The sequence below is a fragment of the Protopterus annectens genome, chromosome 4.part0, assembly GCF_019279795.1.
Source record: "Protopterus annectens isolate FY-2018-M chromosome 4.part0, PAN1.0, whole genome shotgun sequence".
Classification (NCBI taxonomy): Eukaryota; Metazoa; Chordata; order Ceratodontiformes; family Protopteridae; genus Protopterus; species Protopterus annectens.
In genome coordinates, this window is record NC_056733.1 from 515,992,493 (window position 1) to 516,017,530 (window position 25,038).

Here is a 25,038-nt window from a genome sequence, read left to right on the forward strand (position 1 = left end):
CACAGATTTTGATCCTGACAAAGATGGCAGGTGGCTGCCAGACTGTGGAGCATACTGCATTTTTCCTGGTTACATTTTTGGATTTGTGGAGCTATTCCTACTGAACTGATGTTGCTACTGCTGTTGTCAGATGACAATGGCTAGACTTATTTTGGCAAATTTTGAATTTTATTTTCTTTTGTCTGTTTTAATCATGGATTTTCTTGTGGATTTTGCATTTGAGTATTGGGTTGACTGGTATGTTGTCAGTTATTAGGGTGAGGAGGTGACTGTGATCATGAATTGATGAAGCTTTGCTATTGAGTTCTATGAATTTTTTTTTTTGGCAGAAGAACAATTTAAGACAGTGTTGAATGCTCAGTGTTGACATGCCTCCTGGAGAGGGTGAGGACTGGAGAGTGTGGTCGGGTAACTGTTCTGTCATGTCGCCATGCTGTAAGATTTTAAAATCTTAGCAGAAGAATAGCTTTGGAGTTTTTTGAATGCTATATATTTTGTGGGACTCTATGGACTTGGAGTTCATTTTGGATGTAGCAATTTTTAAGGATTTTATGTTTGTTTTAAAATATCCCATTAATGTTTCATGGTTATATGTGTACTGCACCTATTCTCATTTTGTAAATTGGTTATTAATGATTATATTACACAGTTCAAGTTGTTAGTTTTTGTAAAGCACTTAATTAATAACCACTTAACTAAGTATGAACTTGAACTCAAATTCAGTAATCACCTGCTCAATAAATCATGACTGATAGGCTCATAAGAGATTACTAGGCTAATGGCCCTGGGGTCTTTAAAAACCAAGCCATGTAATACCCTTGTTCCATCAGTCATGGTTAGATGGTTGTTGTTAGCAGAGTGAATCAATGATTAACACCAAATGTCCCTGTCCATGAGGGACATATGTGCCACCCCTGGACTAAATTTAGGTCCCATCCAATTGTCAAGATTGCACTTAAATCATTGAGGAGCTCTGCTTCACATGAAGTGGGAGTTTATTCCAGAGGAGCAGCAATCTCTGGGGGACATGGCTATCTCTATGACATGTTCTATTTATATCACAGACTAGGTTGAAATCCCTGGAATGAGTGACTCTTGTCTCATTTGATTTGCAGACATGCAGCATTTCCATTAGGGGAGGGTCAGAGATCGCTCTGTAAGCCAGCCACAGATCTCCTCTCAGCAGCCTGTAGGATACAGAGTACAGAGACAGGGCCTTTAGTCTTTCCATGTAGGTCATGTTTTGGATGCCCTGAATTGTCTTGGTTAGAATCCTATGTGGCCTCTCCAGTTGCTGCAGGTGTCTGGTAAGGAACATACAAACGGAAGCATTGTACTCAATTAGTAGTCTGATGAGGGTCCAATATAGAGGAGTTATAATATGCTTAGTCTTGGATGTGATGCACTTACTTATGAAATGCGCAATGTAGAAGGCTTCTTTACCACAGTGGACACGTGGTGATTGAAATTTAGATTGCTATCAACCTGTGTTCCCAAGTCTCTCACCACTGTGTTTGAGCTTAGGGGGTTGCTATCTATAATGTAATTTCCAGGGGCTACTTCTTTGCCAGTGCAGAAAATGACACACTATTTTGCATTTAGTTTTAGTCCATGGCTCTGGCACCAACCATTAGTCTGTGCTAGCCCCTTTTATAACATGTTAACATCATTGGGGACTGAATGATTGCACCTAGTTTGCAGTCATCTGCAAACTTGGTAAGCCACAGGCCATCTACTTTCACCTACATGTCTGAGAAGTAGATTCCAAATAGTAAAGCGCCTAGCACAGATCCCTGTGGTACACCACTGGTAACTGGTCTACTGGTGGACTCAATGGGATTCCTATTACAAGAATGAAAGTTCACTACTTCGAACTTGTAATAGGAAGCCCCACTTCTGCGAAAGTTTACTTTAATGAAAGTGAACTTTTGCATAAGTGCACTTCACTGAAAACACCGCAGCACAGTGGAGGACATAAAAAACAAGCTATGTCCTCCACTATGGTGCAATAGTCATGGACCTTAGGGTTAGGGCTCGGGTTAGGGTTAGGGGATAGTTAGTAAAGCTATCCCCTTACCCTAACCCATGCACTAACCCTAAGATTCGTGACTATCGCACCATAGTGGAGGACATTGCTATGTCCTTCACTGTGCTGCAGTCCTCACGGACCTTAGGGTTAGGGCACATGTCATGGTAAGGGGTTAGCCCTAGGGGCTATCCCCTTACTATGACCCGTGCCCTAACCCTAAGGTTCGTGAGTACTGCACAGAAGTTCAGTACAACACCCGTTCATTGTACTTTACTTCATGTAAATGCACTTTCGATTAAGTGCACTTTCCCTGCAGTGAGCATTCCATGCACTATTTCAAATTAGTGAAAATTCGATCTAGTGAAAGGTACCCGACTCAATGATACCTGAGTGGGGGATTGTGTTGAAAGCCTTGGCTAACTCAAGATAGGCAGTATGTACTGCTTTGCCCTCATTCAGGGCTTTGATGACATTCTCAAATAAGTTTACCAGGTTTAATAAGCAAGTCCTAACCTTAATGAAGCCAAACAGGGTCAGGTCAAGAGTTTGGAGGTTTCCTTTGTCCTTGTTGATAAGGTCCATGATGATTCTTCCCATGGCCTTGCAGATAAAGCTGGTTAGGCTTATAGGCCTATAGTTCCCAGGGTTGGTTGGTTGATGGACCCCTTTTGTGTAAGGGGATTACTGTTGCTGTTCTCCACTCTGGTGGAACAAAACCAGTGCTCAGGCTATGGTTGAAGACAGTGCCAAGCGGTAATGCTAGGTCTTGTTTTAGATTGTTTAGTAAGCAGCCTGGGATGTTATCTGGTCCCATGGAGGCTGTGTTTTTGGCCTTAGAGAGGGTGGATATGACCTGCTCTTTGGAGATGCTAGGTAGTGGACACATAACAGGGATGCTTTGGGGTATGTCTGGTGGGGACAGGGGGGTGAAATTTGCACCAAATCTGTCCAACAGTAGGTTGGCAATTTCCTCAGGTTCAGTGTGAGTGGTACCATTCAAAATCAGTTTGGCACATAGCTGCACATTCCCCTTAAGATTTCAGACATAGCTAAAGAAAGCTTTATGATTGTCTTTAGCTAGAGATGCTAATTTAGCCTTGTAATTAGCTTTAGAGGACTTTACAAGATATCTGATTTGTTTGTTCAAGCTGTGGAGAGTATTCTTCCTATACTGAGTAAGTTCCCTCTTGTTCTTCAGTAACAGTTTCTTCCTTTTGTTATATAACCTGTTTGTACTTGTGGTCCATCAGGGTGGCTTGTTTCTTCGGGAGGACCTGGTTTTGATTCTGACAGGTACAGCCAAGTCTATAAAGTTGTTTTATACAGGGCATTTGTGTAATCCCTGGCATAGGAGTCATTGTTGAGTGTGTTAACAGGGGGTTTGAAACTTTTTATACCCTCGCTTACTAAGCTAAAGTTTACTTTGGATAAATGTTTCAGTTTTTTTGCTCCTGTGGTGGTGTCAGGTCTGATCTTTACTTCAAATGAGACAGATTTATGGTCTGACCCTTCCAGGGAGGGCAACACACAGGGGGATAGTGTAGTGACACTCTCTCCCATGTTGGTGAGTACCAGCCCCAGGACATTTGAGCCCCTTGTAGGGGTGCAGACTAACTGTTCAGAGCATTTGAATTGACAAGTACAGGAACCTCAGGGTGATCGAGTTTGTGCTCGTGTATGTTATCCAGTCTATGGAAGGATAGTTGAAATCTCCCATGACCAAAGTGTTTCACTGCATAGGGAGTGGTTTTAGCAAGTCCAGGTAGATGGCATGTTTCTCTTGGGTCATGGTGGGTTACCTGTAACTAGCGATGATGTGGTAGGGTGTTTTACCTACGTTTATTTGTACCTGAATACCTGAATACCTCCAGACATCCATACTGTTTAACCAGTCTTGAGGTGGATTTGGATTTAATGAAGATGGATACACCTCCACCTTTGGTAGTTTCATGCTCGTTTTGGGGTGTGCACATGTGGAAGGCATTGTAGCCTTGTAAGGCCAGGGTGCTCGCTGCAGCCCCGAACCAAGTCTCAGTGACTGCCCAGATGTCAGCATCTTCCAAGGTGAGGAGTGCTTCCAGGGAGTGCAGTTTTCTGTTTAGGCTTCTAGCAGTAAGCAGCATAACCTTGAGTTTGTCTACAGTGGATTTCTTTACATTGGGGAATGTTGTTGTTTTGACATTGCCTAAAAAAGGCACTATGGAGGAGGCAAGCATCATTGCCAGTATCTGATATCCTTGAGGAGGCAGGTAAAGACTATCTCTGTCAAAGCAGCATGGTCCGACAACCATATCTTCCCAGGCTGACAGATACTGGATCCCCCTTGGAGTGACACCAGAAGGTTAGCCAATTGTTGAAGTCAATCGTTTTTTGTCTGTATTGTGGCATCAAGCTGGTGAAGGCAAAATGCTACTTATTACTCATTTGGATGAATTAGTAATGTGAGTCACTTGGACAACTGCATATTGGCTGAGGCTGTCAGAGAGTATGGGCATGTGGGGATGGTTCAAAGTAATGATGCAGCTACCAAGGAGACGGCAAGGAAAAGGAAACTGTGGTGGAAGTACTGGGCCAAATATCTTTGAGTAGTAAGTAGTACCACATTGAAAAGGCACTGGTTAGCCCTTGTAAGAATGATTTAATGTATGTTCTGTTCTCTTTATTCTATCAGCAGTCATTTAGGGAGTTATAGGACAGTGTAGTCAGTAAGCTAGGTATCTGACAGTTGGCAGGTGGAATTACTAAATAAACCTATCAATGCCACTAATAATCATGGCACATTGGTAATCATCAGGACTACAAACTGTAGAAAAGATGGAAGCTAATGTATGGTGTACCTGTCCTTGATAAGACCAGACCATCAGTACTCTGTACTTCTGGTGATCTTACATGGGGATGAGCATTGACTGGAGGAGGAAGTCTAGTGTAAAGATACTAGTAGGATGGAGGGGAAAGGACATTACTACAGGCTAGAGAACAGCAGTAATAAGGCAACATGACATGAGTGCAGAACATCATATTTGGAAAGTGTGATGAGATCATCTTGAATAGGAAGAACAGATTAGAGGAGGTTACACAGGGAGAAGATCATAAGGACCAACCAATCTACGTTATTGAGGAAGTACTGTGTCATGCTGAATGTTGTGGTCCCATGGAACAGATTATAGAATGGGTGCTAGTGAGGGAACCCAAGAAGACATTCAGAAGGAAAGGATGGAGTTTATAAAGGAGACATGATTACATCATCAGCATTATCATAATCCCTTTTTTTCCTATTTTCTACATGGGGTTGGGGTGTCATGTTAACTGTCACCATCGTTATTTAATGCCACTCTCCTGCCTTCTTCAACACTCATGCCTGACTCTCGCAGGTCTTCTCTCACGAAATTCGTCATCTCCTTGCTGTACTCCCTTGTTTCCCCTTGCCTTCTTACTGTCTGTTCCAAATTTTCTTTGCTAGACTGTCTCCTGCTTTTATGCACATGTGCCTGAACCATCATGATCTGGTCTCTCTGACCTTTCCTGCAACTGGAGCTACTTTGGCTACTTCACTTATGCCCTCATTTCTGCATCTGTCCCACAGTGTGCATCCTACTACCCATCGCAGACACTTCATCTCCATCACCTCTAGCTTCTTTCACTGCTCTGCCTTTACTTCCCAGGTTTCTATACCATACAGTAGTACTGGTTGCACTCCTGTTTTGTACACCTTACTTTTCAGCTTCTTTGTCATTCTTCTGTCATACATTACACTTGACATTCTGTGCCAGTTGGGTGCAGCCCTTCTGATTCTATTTATTTATTTATTTTACATTTGTTGACCGGGCTAGTCTAGCTGTATATATGTCCATTTTCAGTAGAGGCCTGGGGAGAAAGCTCCACTAGTTATTACAAGTTTAAACAGAAATAGACAATACAGGTTATAACAGATATTATGATGGCAGCAAACCAAAATAGGTAATAAAATATTTTTTTTTTCATATGATGTAAATTACAGTAGTTAGACAATATATATGTGAAAAAATATATATACATAAATGTTATGTAAAGGGAAAGTTATCAAGGATACAGGGAAAAAAATATGGAAAAAGAAAAGATAGAGAAGAAGAAGCAGAGTTAGTCTGGGTTAGTGCAGGAGCATAGCCAGTGTTTATAGAGATACATTCTCAGTTGCCTTTTAAAAATTGGGAGAGAGGTCAGAGATATGATATCAGAGGGTAGTTTGTTTCATATTTTTCCAACAGAGTTGGAGAAGAGGCAGTCTCCTGCAGAGTTATTGGGTTTAGCAATATTAATCAGTAGTTTGTTTGAAGAGCGTAGATGTTTCAGATTGTTATATGGTGTAATAAGGCTGGAGAGTATTGGTGTTTTGGTGGGTTGGTATAGGATCTTGTGAGCTATTGTGAGCTGTTGAAGTTCAAGCTGGTTAGGAAGTTCAAGCCACCCTAGTTGTCTTAGATTCAGGCAGTGATGGGTTCTAAAAGGGAATCCTGTAGCAAATCTAGCAATATTGTGGTAAGATGTTGCTAGTTTCTTGAGGTTGCTATTGGAGAGATTACTGTGTATGGGGGAAGCATAGAGAAGAGTAGAGATTAGGTGAGTTCTGGCTATGGTGGTTCTTGCTTCAGGTGTAAGGAAAGGTTTGATTCTGTATAGAGATCCTATTTTTTTATTCACTAATTTTATTGTATTGTTGATGTGAGAGTCAAAGTTGAGATTGTTGTCTATTGTATAATTTAGTAGTTGGGTCAGGAGAAATAAGAGTACCGTCAGTGGAAGTGAGAGTGAAGTTTAGTGGGGTTGACTTTCAGGTAGGTGAGAAGAGTAGCAGTTTGGTTTTCTTGGGGTTAAGGAGCAGGCAAAAACATTGTTCTACAGTGTTAAAAGCATTTTGGGTAAGAGACTGGAGTTCAGTTTGTGAGGTAGCTGTGCAGATTATAGTAGAATCATCTGCATATTGAATGCAGGTAGTGTTTGGGATAGTTGATTGCAGGTCATTAATAAAGATGGAAAATAGAAGTGGGCCTAAGACAGAGCCTTGTGGCACTCCTAAAGAGATAGGACGGAGATCAGATAGTGAATTTTTCCAGAGTATTGCCTGCTGACGGTTTTCTAGGTAAGATGTAAACCAAGTTATGGAAGGAGGATCAAGTGAGAGAAAATTCAGTATGTAAAGAAGAAGTTTGTGATTAACCATGTCGAAAGCTTTAGATAAGTCAATGAAGACTGCAGATGATAGATTATTTTTGTTGCGGTTATAGTTTGTGAAAGAGAGTAATGCAGTGGTGGTACTGTGGGAAGGTCTGAAGTTGTTGTGGAGAAGGTGGGTAAGTAATTGTTTATGGATACATTTTTCCATGATTTTAGCAATAGGTGATAGTAGTGCTATGAGGCGAAAGTTAGAGAAGTCATTGGAGTTCCCCCCTTTGTGTAGTGGGATGATATGAGATATCTTCCAGATAGAAGGAAACATTCCTTCATTTATAGATCTATTTATCAAAATAGACACGGGATAGGCAATGGCTTTAGCACCTATTTGCAGGAACTCTGCAGGAAGTTTGTCTGTGGAGGGGGTGGTAGGTTTTAGTTTTTGGAGCAGTAATGAGATAAAGGAGGTAGAAACTGGATGTAAGTGAAGGGCGGGAGGTGGATTTGCAGTCAGTGAAAGTAGCTTAGAGGTGTCAGGAGATAGGTGACTAGCAAGAGTTTGGATAGTATTAGTGAAGAAAGAATTAAAGGCATTAGCTGTATGTGTGGGAGTCTCTGGGTTAGAGCCTTGAAGATTGACCTGGGGATAGAAGATTGTTAATGCTGGTCCATTTTTATTGAAGGTAATAGTTCTTTTGTCAGTCAGAATCGCTTTTTTTTGTTTCTAAGTTCTCTGAAGTTTTGGCGGTTAGTTAGATTATTAGTGGTATGCCATTTTGCCCAGGATTTGTTTCTGAGAATGATTTTTTTGCCTTGTATTGTTGGTCAGTCAGGGTGCTGCTTTAGCTTTGATTCTGATTTGGAGCATGAAGGTCTAGGATGGATAAGAATGATTGTTTTAGTTCTGTTTGAAAGAGTTCAGAGTTGAATTGCTTTTTTGAACAGAATGTTCTGTAGGTGGTAGGAAAAATTAGGTTGGTTTTATGTCTAATAACATAAGTTAGTGAATGATTCTAGCTTTGACCTCCTCATTCAGACTTCCCATATCCTCAGCTACCCCTCCCAGATACTTGAAGCTGTTAACCTATTCAATGGCACACACACACACACACACACACACACACACACACACACACACACACACACACACACACACACACACACACACACACAGACACACAGACACACATGCTATAAAATACCTCAAAAATATTTTATCAGCATTGACAGAGTCCACTGAGATGTACTAAAAAAAAAAGAAAGAAAACACATGCAGGCCTGCTCAGGCATGTTTAGGCTATGAAACAGTAGCATTACTAGGGTGGGGTGAAGGGGCAGCTACCTCATTTCAAGGTTTTAGGGTGCAATGATTCAGATAAAGTCTAAATTATGTATATGTTGTCAGCTATCCTGTCAAGCACACAGCTAGTTTTGTGGAGGGGTGCTCTGGTAGGGGATAGAAGGATTTTGAGTAATTTTCAAAGAACTACAGACTCATTACTACAAAGCACAAAGGAAACTGTGTCTGAAGCAAACAGACAGACAAACAGGATATTGTGACTGTAGTCACAATATCTACAGTCCTCTGAACTGCAGAGGCATAGTAAGGATGGGGTGAAGGAGGCGGCCACCCTGGGCATAAGGTGTTAGGGGTCATGGGTGGCAAATGCTCATGGGTCAGTAGTGTAGTACCAGCATTTGGAGATAGATACCAACACTGTATCTTCTCATAGTTTCAAAGGCAAGTACTTTTTTTAGGTCCTGAACTTAAAGCTGAGGAGGCACCAGATCAGGGAACTTTACCAGGTGCCAGACAGTGCAGCTGTAGTTCTGTAGAACTATAAATCAGCAAAGGTGCCTGCAAGTGTATATATGGTGAGGGTAAGTCTCTGTCCGACGTACCTGTCTGGATTTTAGAATGTTGTGACTCAAATAAGTAACAGTAGGCTGTGCTACATTATAGCAGGAAGAAGGAAGGAAGACATACCTAGGCCAAATAACTTGTGCCTTGGCACACAACCCTCCTCCCATTTCTTGACATCTGGTCTCTCATTCTAAGTAGAATCCCATAACCCAGTTTTACAGCTGCATTATTTTCATACCATCTCCCTTATTATTACTGACAACCACAAAGATTTCTACAGCTATGTCCGTAACCTCACGGAAAACACACAACAATGCACAGAACTTATTGTAAATGGCATCACTCACACTGAACCAGGCCCACTGATGACCTTTTGGCTGACAGGTTCAGCTCAGATTTCTCCTCCTACTTCCCCTGCTAGTCCAAAAGAATACCACATACCACAATCCCCCTAACCATTATTAGGGAGAAGGTCATCAATGCACTTTCCAAGGCCAAAAATACTGCATTGATGAGCCCCGATAACATCCCAGGATATTTAATAAATAGCATGAAGCATGACCTCTCTGGTCCACTTGAATCACTTTTCAACTGAAGCATTCAGTCAGGTTTTGTGCCACGCAAGGACTGGAAGATGGCTACAGTCATTCCTCTGCACAAAGGAGGTCCAACCATTCATCCAGGTAAATACAGGCCCATAAGTCTTACCAGTCTCATATGTAAGGCCATGGAAAGAATCATCATATGAGGACATAGGTAACCTACAAACACTGCACCAATCACAGTTTGTCTTAGTTAAAGAAAGGTCATACCTATTAAATATAGTGGACTTTTTAGAGAGGGTCACCAAAGCACTGGATAAAGGTAAGACTGTGCGCACAGCTTATCCTGACCTGGACAAGGCTTTTGGCTTTGTTAAAGGAAGGTTATGCTTATTAAATCTGATGGACATTTTAGAGAGGGTCACCAAAGCATTGGATTAAGATAAAACTGTGCACACAGCTTACCTCGATCTGGCCAAGTCTTTTGCTACAGTACCCCACTCAGGCATTATAGACAAGCTAGAAAAATAAAATAAAATAAAATCCACAGAACCACCATGTCAGAGTAGAATAAAATGCGTAGTTTAATATAAGGTTAGTGCTTTCATGCTCTCCTGAGCACTTCTTCAGACCAATACAAACAAAACTAAAACACACTCCACTTAAATACTAAAAAAATCATTATCACGTGACCAATAATGCATTATTTAAGCAAATTGTTTCAATAAATTAATTATTTAAATAAGGTTCATGCCTTTAAAATGGGCATTAAAGGAACATGCCCATTCAACCCTGGATGTACATCTGCCTGTAGTCTTACTATCCACCTTGTCTCTCTCTGTTCCACTGCATTATCAGCATCCCCCAGTCTGATGCTTTGTTCTACCATAACCAATACCTTAAAACTAAAGGCATCACTATCACTTTCCTTGTAAATATGCTTAGCTAAAGCATTCCCTTCAAATCACTGACTGACAGCTGTTGCCTGTTGTATTCCTTTATTCTCTCCCTTAACATCCTTCACGTTTTTATATATACATGAGCATAGCTGACAGCTGGCCAAATAAATCACATTGGTGCTAGTACAAGTAGCTCCAGCATTCAGCCTATGCTGTTGATTTGTTACAGGATGCACAAAAACACTATTAGTATCTATGAACTGGCAAAAATTACAATTTCCACAAGGTGTAGTTCCTCTTACAGTCTGTGGATTTTTTCCTTTCCTTTTTTTTTTAGCAAAGGAGTCGTGGCTTTGAATCTTATAAACACACAGTAAACACAAAGGTCCTTTGTTCCACAGTGGATTACTTTTTTTTCGTTGCATTATAGACAAGTGCACTAATTTAGGAGTAAACCCTTTTATCACCTGCTGGATAGCCATCTGGCTCACTGATAGGACCCAATAGGTCAAAGTTAGTGAGGCCACCTTCACCAAGATGCCAGTCACTAGCAGAGTCCCCCAAGGCTGCATACTGGCCCCACTCCTTTTTGGCATCTATTTATCTGAAATAGAAGCAAATGCTGAAGGTTTATGGCTGACTTACTTTGCAGATGATTAAAAACTAGGAGGTTATCATCAACTCCCCTGCAGAGACTAGCATTCTTCAAGAAGGTCTATTCCTGACTAACAAATGGTGCCAAAGCCATTGTCTTAAACTCACTGCTAACAAATTAATAATTGCACCCTTTGGGAAGTGAAATCATCCTGGCTAATTGCCATGTTGATAATATGCCCCTAAGAATCGACCCAGTGGTTAAGAATCTGAGTATGCACATAGACATTAGCCTTAGCTTCAACCACCACATGATCACAGTGGTGAGGAAATCCTTTTATGTTGTGCAACTTATATGTAAGGGCATGGCATCTAGGTCCAAAGAGGTCATTATCCCACTATATTTTTCCCTTATCAGACCAATCAGAGAGTACAATGCTCTTTTGGTATGTACCTGACCAGGCATAAGCAGCAACTAGAGTGACCTTAGAGGTTCCTTACAAAAAGAATACAAGGTTTAACAAACCTGCCTTATGCAGATCACCTGAAAACCTTCTCCTTCTACTCAGTCTCCTATAGATTGCTGAGGTGTGATCTATGCCTGGCTTAAAAAACATCCGCAAACCCCACACTTATGAATCTCCTGCATATTCATTAAGTCACAGAGTACCAGAAATAGAAGGCCTAGGGACCTATATTTTGTCTGTGACTTAAACAGAACATGCTGGAGAGACATATATGTCTCTCAGAGACTGCCCCTCTTATGGAACAGGCATTCCATCCATGTGAAGCTGAACTCATCTATTATCAAGTTTAATCACAACCTAGACCAGTAGATTGGGAGAAGGAAATTTACACCAGGGCTGGCATCTATGTCCATTATGGGCAGACATAGCTCTTAAATGCCTGGCTCTCAATTTCCTGTTTGTATAAAACACTCATTATTCTTTCAGGAAAGCTTGGCTAGGCTTAGAAAGACCCCCTCAGGTCACTAGCCTAGTAACGATCTATGAATCTATTACAGTTACAAATCTCAGACCCTTAATGAGTGTTTATGAGGGCAAATCTGGAAGGCAACTTTCTCACCTAAAATGGGCTGTTTTATCTGTTGCTGTTTTCCTATATACACTTGGTAGCACTGGAGAACTTTTCCAACAATTTGTTGACAAACCCTACTAGGACTTAACAGTGCCAACTTCAGTAAGGCATCACTAAGCATTCTTCCCCTGTTCAGTCTGGGACCCTAGTAGGGTCATGTATTCCTCATATTTCCAACTAAATGATTTCTATTTATCTAGAATCCAGACTGGTTGTTTACAGTATTTGATTCTGAATGTTATTTAGGGCTTATAGCTTTAATATGAATACAATAGTCAAATGAAGTCCAGAAGTGCCAATTTAATTTGTGTAACTTCACTGTTCTGACTCCAACAATCAAAGGATCTTAAAGGAGAGTAAGATTACAGAGTCTATTGTTTGACATATTTTTTGCTTTTGTTTTTTTGTCTCAGTTCATCTTGAGTGCACATAGGCAAAGCAGGGAGCCTCTGACAGATTACTGTCATATTCTGAGTTTTACAGGTGTGCCACACATAAATAGAACTTAGTGTATTCCACATTTTAGGGAAAGATGACTATTCATAATCTGATGGCACAATGGCTGCTTAGACCTCACCTTAGCTATTGTGTATGACAGATTCTTACCTTACACTGGATATACATAATATGAAACTGTCCCTCGTTGTCATGTGTTATGATCTGCATCATATGCTGCTGCTGAAAAGCATTTTCATCAACTCGTTCTACAGCACAGATCCGCTGAACAGGAATGGAAGAACGGACCTGGAATAAAGACAAAGGCAAAAATATCACAGATAAGCAAACTTGTTAAGATATGGGAATAACATGATTAAATTGCATTTTAATGAATGGAAATTCTGAAAAAAAATACATGCTGGTTAAGATATATCTAAATTACAGAAATTACAATTCCGCTGCCCTTCTTAAACACATCTATAAATAAGTAGCGATGAGTAGTATATGAATGTTGGATGGTAAATGTAAAGCCTTTTTTTACAGCAGAGCTAATGATACACCCTAAAGTAGTAATTTACATGCCATTCTACATTTTATAATTGTTCAGGAAACACAAATAATTCAGGACAGTTTCAAATTTATTTACAAAAATAAATAAATAAATAAAACATTTGCAGTACTGATGAAGCAAAACTAAGTAAGCAGCTCTGCATTACTTAGGTTATGGGTAAGTTGGTAAATGTACAGACAGATTTGGGGTCTCATTTTTGTGGATATATTCACCATGGTACTCCCTTCCACCCTTGCCTTACTCCTACATATTTATGCTTCTCTTGTTTACAGCTGCCATCAAGTTTATTCAGACACAAAATGACCTTGTGATGATTTTGTAGATACTAGGTTTCTAGTCTCTTGTCTTTATAGCTAAAATACTGAGCACTGCTATTTTATGTTGCTTTATTAACTGATGAGATATTGCAGTATGAAAAATGTTCTTGTGAGTCAGCCCACTGGGGTGCATACAGGGTCCACAGCTGTGCAGCCTGTAACTCAAGTTCATGTAGTGACCAGGGCACCAGATGGTGAGCCAGAAAAAAAGATATATTTTGCATACTTGTTTTCTCTTCAGTGGGTCAGGCTGAAAATGGAGCTGAGGTTTGTCACTAATAAATCCATGATGGACACTTAAACAAAGTACTTGTTTAAATTAATGCAAGGGTTCCAGGTCAGGGGCCTGTACTCACAGAAGTGGCAGCTGTTTCAGCACTACTGAAAACATTGCTCTCTGTTGCTGAGAACTACAGGGACTATATGGCCATAAGCAGCAGCAAGCAGGAAATATTGCCACAGCATATGAAATTGGCAAATCTTACTATAAAGTGATGAACCCCAAGGAGGAACAATTAGGGAAGAGTGCTTAAGGATCTCAGGAGTTCAGATGTGGCATTTTGGAGATATAATGTTTTCACTTGCTGTCACGTCTACATAAATGTAATGTATCTATGTAAAGCAGTGCAATCTGCTAAGGAAAAAGTTGATGGGGTTAAAAAGTGTTCTAACTTCTGTTTTAGACAGTATATATGATTATGTTTACAAGTTAAAAAGGTAAAAAAGGATTCACCTTTGCTTGAAACTCAAGTGTTCTGGTCTACAGTAGCTCCTTCGCTCATGAATCAAAGCATGTCCTTTTTGGGCACTGAAATAATTTTCATGTACCTGTAAGCTTTTTAACAGGCATTAGTTATTCTTCCTATGTACTTTTTCTGATTTCCAGATACATAAAAACTAAACATTGTAGCTTCAGTGGATCAGTTCTGTAGGCTGGCTGTACCCCATATTATATTCCAACAGCAGACTACATTAAGATAAGACATTTCAGATGGAGATAACAATGTGTTTTATATTAATTATAGTGCATTTGCTGTACCCAATTTAAGTGCAAGTTTTTTCCTAAAGATATCTCCTTGGCACACCAGAAAGTAATACAAATAATAAAATATGCTATAAAAATTTTAATGGATGCTCTGACATCCCTGAAACCATCTAGTAAATAATCATACAATAGGTAATCATTTATATACATCACCATATCATAGCATCACTGGACAAATTTCACAGTTAAATAATTAACCAATCAATTTGAAGACCTGCTCTAAATGTTTAAACATACCTTTACTAAAATATCAAATATATTATTATAACAAGCAAAATGATGCAATCACATATTAGATGCGTGTTTTATCGTCTAACATGGCATTCAAACAAGAGTATTCAGAATTTAACATATATCCAGCATCTGCTTCTTTCAATTTCTTCTCTGCATCTTCCCCTACTCTTTAAGGGTGTATAAAGTAATAAAAACATTAAATGGCCTTAGGATGATACAGCTGATTTTATGTTATTTTAATGTTCTTGGATTTTCAGTTTTAGCTATATTTTAGTCATTAGTTTGGTTTCCCAACATATCATTTACTGGGTTGCATCCACAATGAATAGTATTAACTACTCCATACTTTGATGAGAAAAATGCTGCCTAGCTATATGTTTCTTCTTATTTATAATTAAAGTAACTTCACTTCTCACTTTATCACCAATTATGGAATCCCTAAAATGAAATATTCACACCTTCCTCACATTCCCCTGTTCCATCAAAATATGCTGAGAAGCACATCACCTAAGTCAGAGGCATAGTTAGGTTGGTATGAAAGGGGCAGCTGCCCTTTGCGTAGGGCACGATCAGCAGATGCCAATTGGTTGTTACTGCATGCTGGTACTGCATTTATGATTAAGGCTGAAGCACTTCTGGTGGCTAGATGCAGTTTAAAAAGAAAAGCAGATTTTTTTTCTTTTTTCTTTTTTTTAGGACCATTTTTTTCATTTTTGGTCCTCAAGTACAAGAGGACCTTTTAGATGTTATGAATGCTTCCGTGATTTCATCATCATCACTCCAGCAGAAGGAAAGTACAATCTTAACGATGCAAGGGTGACCACCCTTCATTTCTTAGAAAAGAAAGCACTACAGATGGAATTTGAGGATCATCTAGGTGATGTAAACACTCAAGTGTTTATGAGGGAAAATCTGGCTCCCTAATACAGACAGCATTATAGAAGGTACATTGAAGAACTGTTCTGCACAGCAGGCAAAAGTTAGGAATACCAATGTATCACTTCAAATGTCAACGCTGTTGGAAGCTATTTGGACTGATACTGGCATTGATTTCTAGGGGAATGTCTACAGGATATTTTCTAGTCCAGACTTCTCCTCCTCCTTTCAGATCTTGACATATCAACAGTTTTTATTGTGATTTTTGTGTTATATATTGGACAGCAGAGTGCAAAATAGGTGCATTACTTGGTGCCCTTCCCAGCCATGGAAACAACATGGGAAATTCACCCCGGGGATCACTTCTGTGGCTCTGCTCGACAGGGGCATAGGAAAATAATTTTCCTTGGGTGGCGAAAGCCAGGGTACATTTTTTTTTTGCCTATAGGCCCTAGGGCCCTAGGGCTACCTACCTATGAACCTATGAACCTAAGTTCCTGGAACTCTTTTTCTAAATGTTTTAGTTCACTGTGGCCATTTGCAGCATTATACAGCAGAGTTACAAGCAGTTAACCATCCTACTAGGGGCCCCAATATCCCGGAGGTAGTCCTCACAAATATGGCTACTTCTTGCACAACTCCTTATGTTTCAGCATGTCTTATCAAATCAGAACATATTTAACAACCTTTTACTGGTGGTATTTCCCCCTGTAAATAAATTTGTGTTTAGGGACTTATCAAAAGCAACCCTTCTTCAGTTACTTGATGAATTAAATAAATTCTGCCCTAATCCTCTTGTGAAGGATCCTATTGCTAAAGCTGCTACATATGCCTCTGAATTCTACTCCTAATTAAATAGTTGCATTGATAAAGCATTCCCTATCTGCAAAAAATATAATGAGAAATTTAAAAACAAACTCCTGTGGTGGAATACCCATATAAATAAATTATACAAGAGAAAAAAAACTGGTTAATGCTTATATACCTACCTTAAGAGCACACTTGAGCAAACTATCAAACAGCTTAAGGGAACCATTAGGAAGCTCAAAGCTGAACATGAACTTAAAATAGCTACTAAAACCAAAAACAACTGCAAATCCTTCTTTAACTCTGTCAGGAAGTTAAGAACTAACACACAACAGTGTTCATAGCTAGTCCAAAATAATATTATTCTCTCTGACCCAAAGGAAATAGCTAATATCCTCGCTAACAAATTTAGTGCAAATTTTACTCCACCCACAGTTATAGCTATCTCACGTGTTCCACAATTACAGCCCCACCCTTTAATTACTATGGAACAAGATCTCTCATCCCTTTCAAAAACTGAGAATATTTAATTCATGGACCCTGACAATATACCAGGTTGCCTGATTATCAATGACAAATGTAGCCTTTCTGTAAACTTTTTAGTCTAAGCCTTTCCACTGATTACATTCCTGCAGCCAGGAAAACAGCTATTCTAATTTCATTATACAAGGGTGGTCCAAACATGGACCTTGGTAACTATAGACCCATTCGTCTCACTAGCCTCATATGTAAAGCCCTGGAGTGCATTGTCTCATACCTCATTAATCTGGACATTGAAAATCTCTTAGTCCTGGACCCTCATCAATTTGGCTTTATCAAAGGAAGGTCCTGCCTCTTTAACCTCATTAATTTCTTTGAAAAAGTAATTGAAGCAGTGAATAGTGGTTATACATCTCATACAGCATCTAGGCCTGGCCAAGGCCTTTGACACTATTCTCCATGCAAACATTATTGATAGACTTTTAACTTTGAATATAAATCCTTATATTGTGAGATGGATAGCTAACTGGCTATCTGACAGAACCCATGTGGTTAGAGTTGCAAGTGTCACCCTTGAAAGCAAAAGAGTTACCAGTGGTATACCACAGAGCTCAGTTTTTGGCCCTCTGCTGTTTGGCATATATTTCTCAGACCTGCAGGCCAGCACTTCTGGATTATGGTTAACCAAGTTTGCAGATGACTGTAAATTGAATGTTGTCATTTCATCTTCAGCTGACTCACAATTGCTCCAATGTGGCTTAGACCAAATTAGCAATTGGTACAAGGACAATGGTCTCAAATTAAATGTAAAAATATGTAGCATAGTTTATTGTGGTAAACAAAACAGTTTTACTTACCTTATAGGAAATGTACTCCTCCAATCAGACACTGTTGTAAGGGATCTGTGTACTTTTCTTGATAATTCCTTATCATTTGACCATCATGTCTCCATAGTAGTTTGGAAAGCTTTTTATCTGATGCATCTAATTTCCAAAGGTGTCTCTGCTAGACCAAATGAAGTCTTAATTCCCCTTTACCCATATCTTATAAGACCCATTATTGAATATAATGTACATTTTGGCAAATATTTATCTAAACATATCATACAAGTTGACAGACCTCAGACATTCATAACAAAATAGATCAGTAACCATTTGAAATGTTGGTATCTGCTAGACCAAGTCCTGAAATATGGAGACAGAATCGCTGACAAAAAGGACTTGGTAAGTTCTAGATGCCATTGCTCAGATGATTCCCTGTTCTCCGAGGTATGGCAATCTTTGAGTTGGTATATATAAGTTTGGGGGAAATGGAAGGTGCAGTGGGGACTTGCCTCCCTTGCAAAAAGAAGTTTTAAGGAGAAAAGCAGTTTTCAAGATTTTCAATTCTCCTATGTTTTCAGTGTTTTTTCACATTTTGGCACCCAGCATTTTGAGTGCCGACATTTCAATACAGAGACAAAAAATCAGTGAATTCAATCAAAAATCTTTGTTATTAGCAAAGACTGTCAGCCCTTTATTTGTACTCAGTCTCCTACACACTCCACCATGGAGATCTATGTCTAGCCTTTCATGCCATGAAAGTTCCAGCATAATATGATCTCCTATTCATTTGCAGAACTAGTGGTAAATCAAAATACTCAATTAAAGGAACTAAACCTTCATCAACAGATAAATAAGACACGGTGACATGGTTGATTCATATCCCAACATATCCCTGGCCTCTGGAACACACTTGCAGTACATGTCAAGCAGAGTAGCATCCTTGCCACCTTCAGTGTAAACCCAGATAACTGGATGGGCAGCCTTAAATTCTCTCCTGATCAGCCTTTTCTTGCCATCCTTGAGGCTAGAGGGAAATTCTGAATAGGGATTTTTGGCTAGGCTTCAACTGGTCTGCAGACATACAAACCTTTGAACATATTCTCGTACTGCTTTTAACACCCTCACACTGTCTTAGTAGGAAATTAATTATTTTTCTGTCACTGTGTTTTTTATACTCTGCTCATCTCCAAGTCCTCCACCATGCTTGTATGCTTCTTCCAGATTGTCACTACCATTGATTTTATCCACATAATTGGCAATTTTTCACTATAAGTGATTTCTTTTCTATCTTCCCTTCTCCATACTTGGCATGTTATTTTCTATACTATTGACCGCTCTCCTTTTCAGTTAGATTCATAGGTACATTCTAGGCTATTGATCTCTGAAGATTATTAGAAGTCTAGCTATTTATTTGTTTTATTTATTTAACATTTGTTTGCCAAGATAGGCTGACTGGACAACAAGTGTCTGTTTTCAGCGGAGTCCTGGGGAGAAAAACTCCTTAAGTTTACAAAGAGAAGAAAAATTTACAAAAGAGACATTACATAGTAGTAGCATACATGTTGTAGACTTTACAGCAGTTAGAGAATACAATAAGGATATTACCCCTTTTGGTTGAAAATACAAGTGTACAAAATATACAATGAGAGTAGATAAGAACCTGGTAGAGCATTGCAAGATATTTCACAATTGAATAAGAGTATATAAATGTTTAAGCTACACATAGTTATACGTTCCTATGCAGTGCTTTTTTGTAAACAAACAGGTGGTGGTATGCATATGTTGCATTTGCGTCAACACCCCCTCATCCCCCTCCCCATGCAGCCATTCCAGTGTCCCATTATTTGGCTATTTCTCCCCAGTTGCCATAAACACTGTTCAAAACTCTCAGTGTGCATATTGCTTTCTGCTTTACTTCTGCAATGATTACAGATGTTTGGATTTAATTTAAAGCTTTTATTTCAAATTGTCCACCATAAACACTGATAAACATTTGCTAAACAATGCAATACAGTCTCACAATGAAAAGAGACAGCATTAAAACTTCTGTGACTTTGAAACTCACATTCATTGAAACAGCATTGAAACCCACATTCAAAGAAAATGCGTCTAGCCAGTGGCAGATTGTTTACCTTTGGGCTGTTTTCAATTATAGACCCCTCACACATTTTTAGGACCATGCAAAATTTCTTCCTGATTGTATTAAATTATAATATATAATAATTAAATTATATCCCTTGTATAATGCACCACTTGTTAGAGAATGTTTTAAATTTATAGCCAATAAGCAAAGAAACAAAACATATGAACCAATAATGCCAAAACTGCTCAATTGAGAACATTTCAACCATAAAAGGTCACTCAAACTTCTGTCATTACAACTCACCAATATCAGTCAATATGCACAGTCTCTGCAGAAGTGAAAGTCAGCTGAATAATTCCACATTAAAGAGATCTGACTCTAACTAATGAAAGGTTGCTGCTAGCAAAAAAAAATTATATTTAAGTATTTTGTCTACAAATTTTCTGCCTGCTGGCCTTGATGAATAAATTGCCTATGTTACATGAAAATAATAAGCTGGTAATATTGCAATAGGGAATGGATGGCAAACTCAAACAGGTTCATGGTTACTAGGCATCTTATCCAAAGGAGGACATACTCAGGACTACAGCACTCCACCATCTTAAAATCCAACACAGTATCAGCAATCCATTTACATGCTGTGGGAACAGAACCCACAGCCTTCTGCATTGAAACAAAAGTATGTTACCGGCTGTGCTACTAACACTGCTTTAAAACTCTAAACACAAAACAGTGATACCATTTGCTAAGCAAAACAGTTGCATATTTTGGGTAGAGGATTTAGGCTCTTTTTTCTTGTAGTTAAGGTACAGGGCTTGAGCCTAAGCAAATTACTAACCACCTGCTAACCCTAACTAAGGCATTTCACTGTCACACACACACACACACACACACACACACACACACACACACACACACACACACACACACACACACACACACACACACCTCAACCTTTTAATGCAAGAAATCTGGACAAAGTCAGAAATAAATAGGAACAGATTATAAATATTTCTCTCGTGAACTTAGAAAATTGCTAGAATAACAGGATTTGTGTTAGTATGCATTTTTCTAAAGGATATGAGGTGTAAACCTCAAATATCTGTCATTATTTAGCAACTTCAATCTTTTTATGAGGAAAAAAACAAAAATATGGGGCAAAAATCTGGACGTTCTGCAAAATCCTGGGCAGTTGAGGGGTATGCTACCGATCTCTTACACACACATACCTCTCGACCTCTTAGCACAAGAAGTCTGGGTAAAGACTATCATAATGGGGGACAAAGGCCCAAAACTAGGGATACATTTTAAATATTGCTCGTATAAATTCAGAAAGTTGCTAGAATAGCAGGATTCGTGTTAGAATGCATTTTCTAAAAGCTATGAAGTCTGAAACTAAACTCAAATGCATGCCATTAGTTAGTAACTTTAATCGTTAGATCATCCCGGTGATTTCTCAAAAAAAGAAAGACAATTTTTATGAGGAACAGACCAAAAATATAAGGCAAAAATCTGACATTCTGTGAAGTTCTGTACAATTGAGAGGTATTACACACACATACACCCCTACCTCCCTCTTAGACCCTCCCCCATACCTGTCAGCCTTTTAGAGCAAGAAATCTGAACAAAGATACACATAATGGTGGGGACAAATGTCCAAAAATAGGGCCAACTTTTAAATATTGCTCTTACAAACATAGAAAGTTGATGGAACAACAAGTTTTGCATTAGTATGAACTTTCTGAAGGATATGAAGACTAAAGCTCAAATCTCTGCCATTATTTGCTGTCTTAATCCTCAATGATTTGCCAGGGATTGCCAGAAAAACACAGTTTTATGAGAAACAGACCACATATGTGAGACTAAAATCTTGACATTCTGCGAAAATCTGGACATTTCACTCACTCACACAGGCACAGACACACACACACAGACCTACCTACTTCTTATACACAAACACACACAGACCTTCCTACTTTATACACACACACACACACACACACACACACACACACACACACACACACACACACACACACACATGCCTACCTATTTCTTGCACACACACACACACACACACACACACACACACACACACACACACACACACACACACACACACACACACACACACACTCCTCTTAAAAACTTAAACAAACACACACACATCTACCACTTACTTGTCTGGTCATGGTCCACAGTCCAAACATCTTCAGGAATTCAAATTCCACGCGCCTTCTGTGTCTGTGTGACCTGATGCAAAAGGTTTTCTTAAAGAAGAACACCCTTAAAAAAGAAAGTTGTTTTTTTTTTTTTTTGTTTGTTTTTAAGAAACAGGGCAGCAGAGCTGCCGGTATGCCACACTGGCACGTACTGGCCCCAAAAAAACCCTGGTGCCATTGTACTCAGCACTCATCAGGCCCATAATTGAGTATAATGTTCCCTTCTGCATGTACCTAAGCAGGCCAGGCACATATACCATTTGAAGCGGCCCCAGAGGTTTCTCATTAAAGAAATTCACAGCATAAGACACATGTCTTAAGGGGATTGACTAAAGGCCCTTTCCCTTTACAACATCTCATATTGTTTATTGAGAGGTGACTCATGCCTAACATACAAGATTTTCTTTGATCCAGCGCTGATGAAAATGTTACATGTTCGCAAGAAAAATTATACAACGGTTACACATTCCATGGACCTAAACTTTATTTGTGACTATAACAGAACTTACTGGAGAAACAGGTTCATATCCCAAAGGCTTCCTCCTCTATGGAGTAAATGTCCCACCTTCATAAAATAAAGGTCATTCCTCAAACTCATCAAAAATTATTTGGAAAATTCGATGGGGAACAGTAAATCCACTCCCAGGGTACAGCCCATGTCTCTTAGGGGCAGAGGCAGTCATAAAATGATTCAGGGCTCCAATACCCAAAGACCCACCACTCTGATACTACCCACATACCATAAATGGAGAATTAAGATATATTGCTGTCATATCCTTGGTATTATTGGCTAGGCTTGTAAAGTTTTTTGTGGCATTAGCCTAGCCACCTATGAACTTTGGAACCTATGATCTCCGCACAGCTGCTTGGTCCTTCATCAGGTACCCCAGTTTCCTCCCAGTTTCCTAAAACATACTCTAAAATATCCCTAAGTGTTGCATTCACCCCTTCCTTTGTAGCCCAGGCTGTGGTGGAAATGGGTCTGAGGACCATTTCACAAGTATCGAGAATGAGCAATGATATTTGTATCAGTAGTTGCATGATGATGAGCATGTATTAGAAAAGGAATCTCAGTGGACTATGAGATCAGCTAAATGCATTCATATCTTATTTCCCAGAATTTACTTCTGCAGTATGTGGGTGTCGGTGTTGTGAGCTGTCGGTCTTCTGTAGGGGACCTATATATATATATATATATATATATATATATATATATATATATATATATATATATATATATAAAACTTATATTTAGCTATCTATAAAACACCATTAATGTACTGTATTAATGTTTAAATGCATCTAAACAAAGAGTCTAAAACATCTAGTTAAAAACATTAATTAGAAACACCTTGTTACCCCACCACTGACTCACTAGAAAAAATGTACTTTGGTATTAAGTCAAATTAAACTATTACTGAAGAATTAGAAGACATATATCATTTGTAGTTATTTAAAGGGAAAAGTATGTAAAGCACTTATAATGGGGAAAAGAGAGAAAAGGAACATTGCTAACAAAAAAGAATAGGAAGAAAGAGAGATAATGCTATTTAAATACTTAGCACTATATGCAATTAGAAGAAGTAGATATAAAAAGGAAAAGAGAAAGTTAATAATAAAGATTATTCACATTACCTTACAGCATAGAGACTTTCCAGAATTAAATATATTATGATTCATAAAACAAAGCATTTAAAATTAGAAGAAATGTATTAATTTGTCCTTTAATTTCTTAGTTTTGTTGGCTCCTTCCTTCACAGACCATCCATTTTTTGTTGCCTGTCTCTTCAAACTCTAGGATGACCATTCCATTTCTTCCAAGTCTGACAGTATTTTCTTCTTTTGGATAAATTCTACTGCTTCTTGTAGGGAATCAAAGATCTTCACTCCTTCTGGCAAGGCGATTTTTATTCTTGCAGGAAAAAGAATTTGAGCTTTAATATTGGCTTTTTTCAAGGACTTAATTAGAGGAACACACTCCTTTCTTCTGTATATGACTGTAGAGGTGTAGTCATTGTCAAAACGAATAACTTTTTCACACATCTTGATAGGGGAATTAGTGCAAGCTGATATCAGCACGAAGTCCTTGTCTTGTGAGGAAAGGAATCTAACAATTATAAACCTGGGGTTAGATGAACTCAGAGATGAAGCTGGATTTGCCAAGGACTGATGAGCCCTCTCAATTCCAAAAGAGAGGGATTCAGGCTTGTTTAGTGCTGATGAAAATCACTTATAGAGGAATTGAATCATGTTAGCGCCCTCTTCTTTCTCAGGAATTCCCTATATTCTTATGTTATTCCTCCTTGATCTACTTTCAAGATCTTCCAATTTCTCAATCAGCCTGGTGTTTTGTTTCAGAAGAAATTCATTGTGATGTTCATTTTTTGTCACTTTAGTATCTAGGTCAGTTATTGTTTCCTCTAAGGCAATAATCTGTTCAGATAGTTCCAGTTGTTTACTGCATTCTTGTTTGATAATATCCATTTTGTTTTCGAATTTGTCAATTTTTAGTGACAGTTCTTGGATGTTTGTTATTATAAGATGTAGTTCTTTCTTCACTGCACTCTCCTGGTGTGGGTTCTTCACGTTGCTCATGTTTTTAGTGACAGTTCTTGGATGTTTGTTATTATAAGATGTAGTTCTTTCTTCACTGCACTCTCCTGGTGTGGGTTCTTCACGTTGCTCATGTTTTTAGTGACAGTTCTTGGATGTTTGTTATTATAAGATGCAGTTCTTTCTTCACTGCACTCTCCTGGTGTGGGTTCTTCACGTTGCTCATGTTTTTAGTGACAGTTCTTGGATGTTTGTTATTATAAGATGTAGTTCTTTCTTCACTGCACTCTCCTGGTGTGGGTTCTTCACGTTGCTCATGTTTTTAGTGACAGTTCTTGGATGTTTGTTATTATAAGATGTAGTTCTTTCTTCACTGCACTCTCCTGGTGTGGGTTCTTCACGTTGCTCATGTTT

At 38.9% G+C, this 25,038-nt stretch overlaps 1 protein-coding gene across 1 annotated transcript in view; it reads right to left on the reverse strand.

Moving 5' to 3' along the window:
* The window catches only part of RASAL1 (RAS protein activator like 1), a 1,855,221-nt gene that overhangs the window by 216,076 nt on the left and 1,614,107 nt on the right, over positions 1-25,038 (reverse strand). The window contains exon 17 of the mRNA XM_044068436.1: positions 12,781-12,918. Coding sequence (XP_043924371.1) covers positions 12,781-12,918 — 138 coding nt within the window. The remainder of the gene's footprint in view (positions 1-12,780; positions 12,919-25,038) is intronic.